Genomic DNA, 10,727 nt, shown 5'->3' on the forward strand with positions numbered 1-10,727 from the left:
TTTGTTAAAAATGAAGATGCTGGGGTGGAACTCAGAGGCCATATTTCCAAAGAACCCCCCAGTTGATACTGCGCAGATCACATTTTAAGTAGCAAGGGTCTAAACTAACCCTTTCTCATAGCCTAGTTTAATTTGCTAGATTAGTTCACTGTCACCTGGGAAGTTGCAGAAAGCTTAAAGAGCATAAATTATGAACTAGGGATAGTTTGGGGCATCTGGTTGAGGAAGTTCTCCCTGAGTAGAGGAGTCAGGCAGGTTTAAAGAAGAGGGAGTCAGTGACTGACAGATTGGTGGACAGCACTGAGGACCCAATGTCAAAGTGTTTTTGAACTTTGGTCGTAACAATAGCCAGCCCCGGATAACCTCCAAGAAATCACTCCTGCCTGCAACTTCCATCACCCTTCGATGAAGCCTCGATTTTTACCAACAGGTTACGTTATAATTATAGGGTAGGTTCTTGCCTCTTACCCTGTAATATGAACTGGAGAAAAGGAACAGTGCTATTCTGCCCCTTGCTCCGCCCTGGCCAGGCACAAGTACTGCCCCTCTCCCCCATACTGCTTAGTTAACGTTTGTTGAATGGTTTTCACAATTTGCGGGGTCTGGGGAGGCCCAAGTCCAGGCCTCGCAGGCTCCCCGAACAACTTCACCAGGGGGCGCGGCGGCCTGGACACACAGTGACTGTGACCCACCGCACAGAGGGCTCTGAGCCGAACACTGAGCGGGCAGTCTCCGCAGGGCCGCTCCCTGCGACCTGGGTCGGGAACCCGGGCAGCGCGCAGGCCGCTGCCTCAGACTTCTAAAAGCACCTCGCCCTCCCGCTGCCGCCCTGGGAGTCATCGCCGGAGCCTAGGTGCCTGGAGCTCGGCCCGCCGAAGCCCGGCGCCCAGGCCCGGGGCCGGTAACCAGGCGCACATGGCCCGCCCGGCCCTGTTTGTCCTGGCAGCGCGCCGCCGCTATTTGAGGCGGTTTTTATCTCCCAGAAACCAGCAAAACCCCAAGCGGAGTCTACAGAAGATGAAAGAGGCCGAGGGGCTGGGGAGGGGAGGACCGCGAGGCTGCGGCGGGCGGGAGCTGGCACCGGACAGGCGGAGACCCGGAGGCGAGAGGGCTAGACCCTGGGGGGTCCCGAGCAGCCTCCTAGCAGGGTGGGGACGAGATCCTGGGGGTCCACTCCGGGCCGCCTTCTCGCTCAGAGCAGCTCCGGGCCCCCCCACCCTGCCGCCCCTCATCCTCCCCAGCCTCTTCCCCAGTCTCTTCCGCCACAGCCCCCAGCCCACTAAAGAAGTCCTGGGAACTCGGATTTCTTCAAAGCGCCTTTGAAGCAGCGCGCCCAGCCAGAGGGCAGGATATTTCGCACCTGGCGGGGGCGGGAGTAGCGGCTGGTTGGGGAGAGGGCTCGTAACCCGAGTCCGGCCTGCTCGCTGCCCGGGATCCCCTCCCACCCGTTCCAGCGCCTCCAGCGCCTCTTCCAACCCGGCGAGGTGGCCCGTCCGACGTAGGGCGCAGCCAGGAATCGGGCCCAGGCCTGGGGGTGCGGCTTGTGCGCCCCCTGTGCGCCCCCTGAGCCCAGCGGGGGAGCCCTGGGGGGCCGGGGCCGCACAAAGCCTTATTGTGGCTTGAGGATGGCTGCCACAGAGTGGCTTTTGTTCCTCCGCTAACTCCGTGGCGGGCACGACTGATTGCAGGCCCGGGGCAGGGGGCGGGTTACGTGCCAGACGGGGTCCGCCCGCCGGGAGCCGCAGCACGGCCCGGCTGGGGCCACCGCAGTAGTCGGCTCTGCAACCGCGGTGCCCGCGCTCTGGCCGAGTCCCTGCCCTGAGCGAGATTGGGTGGTGCAAAGTCTGAGAAGGGGCCAGGGAAAAAAACCACTGCGTCTTCCGAGGTCTATAGAAAGCACTGGACGGTCAAAACCTGAACTCCGCCTGAGGGCTTTGCCACGGGAGAGCATGGCCAACAAAGTACTTTACCGCCAGCATAATTTGCAAACGTGCATGCACAATAGAATTTTCGTCCGTGGAGAGTCCTCAGTTTGCTAAGGAAAAATCCTGTGGCCCACCCTTCGCCCTTTCTCTTCCCCTTTTCTCACCAGAACAAATTTTCAAATCAAACTTTTATTTATTAAATTAAAAAAAAAAAGACTCCACAAGGGCATGATCCCTTCCCTTCCACAACGTTACCCTCTCCCCAAGCTCCAGCGGCTTTAACCCTTTAACTTGGGGCCTTGAGGGAGCAGGGGACAGAAAAGGAGGATCCAAAGTCACAGGAAAGGCATTCAAAGGCACTAAGCGGCTTTAAAAGTCACTGAAGGTGGAGTTGGGAGCATCGGAAGTCCCAGGTTGGGACTATGGATGCCCCTCCAAATCAGCATGGGGTGTCCTCCTAGCTCTATAAATTCTTCTTTCTCATGGCTTCTAGGCACCAGGCCTAGTACAGTGCCTTGCACAGAGTAGGCACTCAATAAATACTTGATTTATTTCAATCTGATCCCAGAGAAAGTCTTCCAGACCCATTCTTCAGGAGGGGCACCTCCAAACCAGTGTCCTCCTGTTAGGTGGGCTTCCCCAAAAAGCATGTCTAAGATGGCAGCTGTAAGCTCTCCATAACCATGGCAACAGGGGATTAGCCTGATGGGGTCATGGTATCTGAGGGAAGGGGCAGTGGAAGAACCTGCTCTGGGGTCAAGGGAGCTGGTGTACATTCCAGTCCTTCTCCCCTCCATAGGACTTGAGGTTTCACAGCTTCTGGCTTGGGCTGGGGATATTAGGGATCCCCTAATTGAGAGATACCCCCTCAACTCTTTAACAGAGATCTAGTTAACTAACCCAACTTATAGAAACTCTATTAAAAGAGAAACGCCATTAACTGAGACCCTGATAATAGAAAGTCTATTAACAAGATCTCCACTAATACTTTGTCTATACAGAGATGCATTAGGCTAGAATTTCCTTAGCAGAAATGGATCCCCTTCCCTCCCCAGCTCACTCTACCTGACCCATCATCATAACTTAGATAAATAGAATTATTATTATTACTATTCATTACTCCTAGTACATAGGAGTTAAATATAGAGGCCTGGGGGCAGCCTCCCTGACCCTGGGGTCACCCCATTTTTGGGATCAGATCCCCACTGGTCTGCCCCCCTCTTGGCACCCTGCTCCTGGCCAGGTCATTAACCCCAATCTCCCCCTAACTCTGGTCTCTAACGAAGAGGCCACCAGGGGGCAATAAATTATCATCATCATCATCATCATCATCACTGTGTTTGAATAAAGGAAAAAAGCTCTGGAGAATGGAAAGCAGTGGAGTAAGAGTTGGGAAGACTGGAGCCTGGAAGCTGAGGGATAGCAGTAAATACGCTTGGAAAGGAGAAAGGGCACCTGGCAAGTAAGGAGTTAGTGAGATGTAGAAATAGTATTGGGAACCCAAATGGAAGGAAGGCAAGTTGGTGTGGCAAAAGCCGGGCAGAGACAAGCTGTGAGCAGGGGTCAGGAAAGAGCTTAGGAAGCCAGAGTACAGGCATCAGGACCGGTTGAGGGCCTGAGATGACAGTTTGCAGATAGCCAAGCCCATGGTGAAGGGAAGAGGTGAGCTGAGGAGGCATACAAGGAGATATCCAGACCCAGACTGGCCAGGGGAGAGATGGAGCGTGCCCCAAAGGACAGCATGCATGGGGGAGAGGGAGTGAGGGGCAAGCAGTGGTCCACGGAGCCAAGAGAGGATAGCAAGGCAGCCCTGGGGCTGGAGACCCTCCACCCAACTCAGATCTCCAGCAGGTTGCTCTGCTCAGGGCTGCCTCCAGGGGCTTTCTCTGGGGGTGCCGGTGAGGCTGATGGACGGGGTGTCTGACTAGCCTCCTCTTCCCCCGCGCTGCGGCCCTCCCCCAGCTCCTTGGGGCCACTGGGAGGGGGGCCAGGGCCTGGCTCTCCGTGGGTGCGCTGGTGTTTGCTCAGGTGGTCACTTCGGGTAAAGCGCTTGGAGCAGAGCAGGCAGGTGAACTTCTTCTCCCGGGTGTGAGTGCGCACGTGGCGCTCCAGCTCGTCGGAACGAGTGAACCTCTTGCCGCAGAAGAGCCAGTTGCAGACGAAGGGCCTCTCACCCGTGTGCCATCGCAAGTGGGCCTTCAAGTGTGAGGCCTTGCCGTACACCTTGCCGCAACCAGGGATGTGGCAGCTGTGGATGGGCTTCTTCCGCAGCCCAGCCGCTGCTGCCCCCAGTCGCTCCAGCTCCTGGCAATTGGGGCAGTCGCAGGAGGAGCGCCCTGCCCCACTGCCCCCATATCCACCACTGCCCCCAGTGCCTGTGCCCCGTGGGGGTTTGGCTCCACCACTCCCCTCCAGCTGCCCACTATTGCCCACTGCCTTGGGTTTATAGACATCTTGGGGCAGAACATGCTGGGGCCCTGGTTGCAGGAGGTGGGGAGCTGGGTAGGGGGCTGGATTAAGGGGAGCAAAGTCGGACGGGTAGGTAGGCAGCTGGGGGTTCAGTGGAGGCTGAGCAGGGCCTGTGGGCAGTGTCCCTTGCAGCCCATCACCCTGGCCCTGCCCACCACCTAGCCAGTTGCCTCCAGGGTGCATGTCCCACCAAGGAGTAGGAGCATTGCCTGGGCCTGGTGAAATGCCTGCATGGATGCCCGCCTTGTACCAGGAGCCGTAGGGGTGTGCCATGTCCAGAGAAGTATAGACACTGGGCAGGCAGTCAGAAGAGCTGTGCCCCTTGGGCACTAGTAGCCCAGGGTCCTGGGTGCCCGTGGGTCCAGGAAATGAGTGGGAAAAAGGAGGGTAGTCATTGGCATAGCCTGAGGTGGGTGCTGGAGGACTGCCTGCAGGTGAGAGGAGGCCATTGGTGCTTGAAAAAGGGGCTGGGTAGGCATCCCCCATGGTTTTGGGGGCAGAAAGGTCACTGCCTACAGAGTATGGCTTCTTTGTGCCTGCTTTGCCCAGTGTTGTTGAGTCCCGAAGAGGGCTGGAGCCACCGAATTTGCTGCACGCTGCTGTCAGCATGGCCAGGGGACTGGAGCCATAGTGGACTTCCTCCTGTGGAGAGAGGGAAGCACTGCTTAGGGAGAGAGGAGGAGAGGTGCAGAACGAAGGGCAAAATTCTAGGACTGAGACCTAGAGACGTCAAGAATGGAACAGAGTGGTCAGGCAATAGTTGAAGAGGATGGGGAATTAGAGGTAAAAGAGGTGGGCCAGTGGGGACTGGGCGTCAGGGCAGAGCTAAGGTGAAATCATGGAAGGAGAGCAGAGGACCAGGAATGCAGCCTAATACTTGAACCCAGAGGCAGGAAGCGGAGCTCACTGTGGAGTTCCTCAGGGTGTGCAAAGGGCCTCCAAGGAACCGGAGGCTCTTTTTAAACGGCTGAAGAGCAAGAGACAGACGCAGCAGTGGGGTGAGGTGAGAATTAGGGATCCTGACCCCTGAAAGTGAGTTTGGAGCAAACAGAGGCCATGGTCAGGGACTTGGAGAGGAAACATGAGGCTCAAAGAGCAGCATAGGCAGAAGGCAAAGTACTAAGGACAGTATTTGCCCCCATTCCAGATTTTCCTGGCTTCACCCCATATTCTGCTTCTTGTCTTTGCTTCAGCTCCTAAAGCAGTGGCCTGGTCTCCCTGAGGTCAAGTCCTCACGTCCCTGGTGAGGAATCACTTGGCAGGGACTCTGGGGCTGGGGAGCAAGAGGAAGCGACGTGGAGACACTGGGACATTGAGAGGGAACAGGGCTGCCGCCAAGCCAGAACTGTGGCTGAGGCAAGAATGTCTTTCAAGCGGGCAGTGGGCACCTCCTGCTTTGTGGTGCCAACTCGTACCCCTTTGGGAGGGCTGGAAGAGCCCAACAAGGCAGGGAATTAGGGTGGCTAAGATACTGGCTACAGCCACACCCATCCATGCCTTAGTGTCCCCACCATGTAGCCCACCTAGCTGGCCTCTCTTCACTCTTCTAGCACAGTGAGTGAAGGAAGACATAGGGATGTAGGGCATGGCGGTCTTTTAGAAATGCAAAGGTCAGCTGGCGTGGTGGCTCATGCCTATAATCCTAGCACTCTGGGAGGCCAAGGGACGGGGGCGGGGGGGGGGATCGTTTGAGCTCAGGAGCTTGAGACCAGCCTCAGCAAGAGTATAGACCCCATCTCTACTAAAAAAATAGAAAGAAATTAGCTGGACAACTAAAAATATACATATAAAAAATTAGCCAGGCATGGTGGCACATGCCTGTAGTCCCAGCCACTCGGGAGGCTGAGGCAGGAGGATTGCTTGAGCCCAGGAGTTTGAGATTGCTGTGAGCTAGGCTGATGCCACGGCACTCTAGCCAGGGCAACAGAGTGAGACTCTGTCTCAAAAAAAAATTAAAAAAAAGAAATGCAAAGGTGTCTCCTTAATGCCCACCATGCTGCTGCTACCAGGCCAACCACCCTCAAGTTCTCCACCCCTCAGGAGCTCATGATATCCCTCCCTGGGTTGGGCTCAGGACCTCCAAAAAAAAGATGCCCTCCAGCATCCTTGGCTGGCATTGATATGCATTCATTACTGAGAATCTCACCAAAAAATGATGCCCTCAAAAGCTGACCCTGTCTAGTTCCCTGATTTGGGGTCCTCAAAAGCTGATATGCCTGCTGCTTTCCCAGCAAAGCTGAGAAAACAACCCAAGAATCCAGGGTTCTCAGACCTGCCTGGTAGCTCCTAGCACATGGTGTGTGTGTGTGATACCAATCCTAGAGGTAGGTCTGGGGCCTTAAGGTTGCGGCAAGGAGCGTGTGCAGTCACCACTCCTGCACTGCGCCCCTAGTGAAAATCTGTTACTCCTCCTGCCCAGTTACCTCTCTCTAAGGTCCTGTTGACCCATGGCTCCCAAATTGGGAGCTTTTAGCTCCCACTAAAAGCTTTCTCCAAACTGGCCACAGTAAACACCCAGGCTTCCTCCTAGTCAGGATTTCTCTGGAGCCTCAATCTTCCAAGCAGAGGGTGGGCGAAGGGAGGATAGCCAATGAGGCAGAAAGGAGGCGTAGAAACATGGAGTTTGAAGGAAAGAGGCAGACACCCAGAGACAAGGGGCACAAAAGACCTGCATGGCCTGAGGAATTGACATGAAAGCCCCATATAGGAACAAGGAAAGGAGGACCAGAGAGGAAAAATTGGCACTAAGAAGCAGAAATGGGCAGGGACCCAAAGGAGCAGAAAGGTGAAAAGACAAAAGGGAGGGAGAGAGAGGAAAGCAGAATAAACAAAGAAGGAGAGGTGATGGAAAAGAGACCGGGCTAGGAGAGCAAAGGAAAACAGAGAGGAAAGGGGGGAAGGGAGAGGAGGAGGAAGAAGAAAGACTTTCTACCTAAGAGAAAACCACCGTGGTGCTGGGCCCCAGAAAACCCCCAGACCAGGCCACTCCTCCCTTCTCCTCCCCCCTGACCACCCCCTCCCCCTCTGCCCAGCCGGCTCCGATGGTTTCCCTGCGGTCGGTTTATTTTTAAAAACGCCGACGCTGTCCCCCGCCCGGCCCTCACACTGTGGCCACAGGGGCCTCAGCCAAGCCCAGGGACCCCACCCAGCTGTGGAGAGGGAAGGAGGGGTGAAAGAAGGCAGCCAGCCCCAGGCCAACAGGAGACCCCAGCCCTGGGGAGTGGAGGTCCACAGGGCCCCTGAGGGCAGGGAAGGAGAAGCCAGGCACCAGACCCACTCAGACCGTTCTGGAGGCCAAGAGCTAGGCACACCACACGGCTAAGTTTCACCGCAGCCTCAGTTTCCTCCCTTGCTGATTGCCCTCTCCTGAGACCTGGGAGAGCGGGCCCTGGTTAAGTATGTGCCCCCATCCCTGACCAAATGTATTACCTTTCCAGGGCCCACGAGTCCCACCTTCCAGTTGTTTCCCCCACCACCACCACCTCTACCCACCATCCTTAAAAATAAAAAAGAGAAAAAAGACACAGGCTTAAAGTATTAAAGGGGAGTCTTTAGGGAAAGAACAAGATAGGAGCTGTCCCAGCTCTCCCACCCAGATGCAGAGCAGGGGAAGGGGATCCCCTCTTTCCAGGGAGCTCACAGTGCAATGCCTACCCTGACCTCCCAGTGAGATGCCCGCCATACACCTGAGGGCTCACTGGCCTTAAGATCTGACACCGAGGGCCCAGTTTCCAATTCTCAACTTTCCCAGCCTTCTCCCATCTCTTAGGTCTCCCAGCTTCCCGCTACTCCATTCCCACCTTGTCCCCACCACTCCTCCCTCCTGCTGGTCCCCCTGCACCTCACTTGGCCCAGGTGAGCCTCCCCTCAAACAGCAGCAGCTTCCCTCTCCAAACCCCAAGTTCTTCCCACTTTTAGAGGACCCAGCCATACCAAGCAGAGGGTTTCCTGGGGAGGTGGGGAGGAGGTTGAGGGCCCAGGTACCCCAAAACTAGGTAAAGAGATGGAGGGACTGGAGGAACTGGACTGCCTTTGTGTTGAGGGCATCTCCAGCTCACAGGGAGTGAGGGGGCCATGAAAGCCTCACTTCTATGACACACTCCTCTTGCCATGCACTACCCCAATCTCATGTCTTTCTAGCAGGCCTCTGGGCCAGCCCCTCCGCAGGCACCGGCGCCACGCTGGCAATGCTGGCATGATGCCCACGCCCACTGACACTGCCCCTGCCCTGGGTGGACCCAGGATTTCCATGCATCTTGTTCCTCCAGCTTCCTCAAGACCACAGTGTTCCAAGGATGGCTCAAAATAGTCTCCTGGGGAGATGACAGGATGACAGTCTGCCCCCACTGCGGCGGGGAGGTAGAGTACAATACCTGGAGACCCCTGGCTGGATACAGAGTGTGACAAGAGGCATGGAGTACATCCCATTGGCTGGCATGCCATTCCCTCAAACTCAGCCACAGACCGACTACCTCAGGACCCTACTCACAGCATTCCTCACTTGCACTAACAGCTCTCGGATGGCCCAGCTCACGCACACGCACCTGTACTCTCACAAAGCTGGCAGCTCGCAGGCACACTCGACTGCACCCTAACACATAGGCCAATGAACACAAGTGTTAGGAGACTCCTGCTCTGTCGCACACACACCTCTCCTACAGGTGGAATGAGTTGGCTTTCTGTTTGTCTCATCACCCCGGGACCATGAACAGAGGTAGAGGCTTTTGGGGGACCCAAGAATAGGGAAGAGTCAAGGCTACTGAAAAGGGTTGACCTTCAGGGTGGGCTCTCTGACCCCAAATCCCTGTGGAGAGACCCAGAAAGCAGGACAGAGATGGTAACAGAGAAACAGGGTCAGAGCCACAGAAGCAGGGAGAACTCAGGCTCTGAGTGGCTACGAGTCCTCCTTTTCCAACTATATGCCGTGGGTCCCCCAGAAGCCCTGGTAGAATCAGCGATTTCTCCAGACCCCAAATCCTGACCCCCATGGTACCCTAGTTCCCTTCATCCCCAGTGCCAGAGGCAAGGGATACTGGGGTCCCAGCCTGGAGGGGAAGTGGCCCAGTCCGCCCTGGAGCCTCCCACTCCCAAAATAGAGCTGAGTTTGTCTTTGGCTGAAAGCTAAATATTTGTGAGCTGGGCAGGCGGCCTCAGACCCTGTCCCTCCTCCTTGGTTCCCTCTCAGGCCTGGGCTCAGTTCCCCTGGTCAGCCCCCCCACATGCACATGCCCTCCTCCCTTCGCTGTAGCCTACCTCGTCTCCCACGCAAACCAGACAAGAGCCTGCTGAGGCTAGGAGTCCCAGGAGAGAGATGGGACCCCCCAAAGAACTGTACCCAATTGCTACTCTATGCCCATGTGGCCAGTCCTCTCTGCCTCTGTCTCTGCTGCCAGTATATCTGCTTCCCAGCCCTCTCCTCCACTCCCCCTCCTCCTTTCTCCATCCCTTTCCACTCCTCACAGTCAGTGTGCTTCGCTGACCCTGGGGTCCAGCCTTCTTCTGACCTAGTCCCTTCTCCCCGTCCTTGCACTGCCCTCTGACCCCTGCCCTATTCTCCCCTCCCTTTGCTCCTGCCCTCTGCCTCTACTTCTCGGATCCCCACTCTTCTCTCTTCATCAGAAGGACCCCTGGAAGTGACAAGCACCACAGCTACTGTCTATGTGAGTTGGGGGGGTAGGGATTAGGACCATGAAGATTGTGGCTGGTTTCCTGAAGGGAGGAGGGGGCCGTTACCTCGAGCAGGGAGGACGCCATCCTGAGGCTGGGGAACGGGTCCCAAGGAGCCAGGCAGATGGAGAGAGCCGAGCCGGAGAGAGAGGGAGAGGGGAGAGGGAGGGAGAATGGGAGAATGGGAGAGAAGAGATCTAAAGTTAGAAGGGACTGGGGGGTGGGGGGTGGGGGGGCTGCTCTCTGTCTGTAGGGATCCACCCTCTAATTACAGCTTTCCCAGCGGAGAAGGCTCCGGATCCAATGAGGAGGGCGAGAGAGGGAGGCAGAGGGTCCAAATTTCCTGCTCCATTTGCTGAGCTTCCCAAAGAAGGGATCTGGGAGGGAGAGGAGAAAAAGGGGCACCCAGGGAAGGGGTGGGAAGCAGGAAGAGGGGATAGGAACATGGGCAAGTTGTCAGGGCTTCCTTGGGAGCTGCTGAGGGGAAAGGTTAAAGGGGTAATGGACCCAGGTGTCCTACACACCCACAGCAATCCCATAGGCATCTGTGGGCACCCCTCCCAGAGCTCCCCAGTATCATGTACCTGGGGGAACCTGGGGCTGGCTGTCCGGGGTCTCTCCTCTCTGGAGGTCTGGCAGGGAGAGTGCAGGCAATGGATGGCCTGA

At 56.5% G+C, this 10,727-nt stretch overlaps 1 protein-coding gene across 1 annotated transcript; it reads right to left on the bottom strand.

The window, feature by feature from the left end:
* Nucleotides 1-3,761: 3,761 nt before the first annotated feature.
* On the bottom strand, nt 3,762-10,148 carry SP7 (Sp7 transcription factor). The gene is made up of 2 exons (XM_069491459.1): nt 10,128-10,148; nt 3,762-5,036 (listed from the first exon to the last, which is right to left on the bottom strand). Exons 1-2 carry the CDS (start codon nt 10,146-10,148, stop codon nt 3,762-3,764), a joined length of 1,296 nt encoding a protein of 431 aa, XP_069347560.1.
* Nucleotides 10,149-10,727: the final 579 nt, after the last annotated feature.

Source organism: Eulemur rufifrons, chromosome 16 (genome assembly GCF_041146395.1).
Source record: "Eulemur rufifrons isolate Redbay chromosome 16, OSU_ERuf_1, whole genome shotgun sequence".
NCBI lineage: Eukaryota > Metazoa > Chordata > Mammalia > Primates > Lemuridae > Eulemur > Eulemur rufifrons.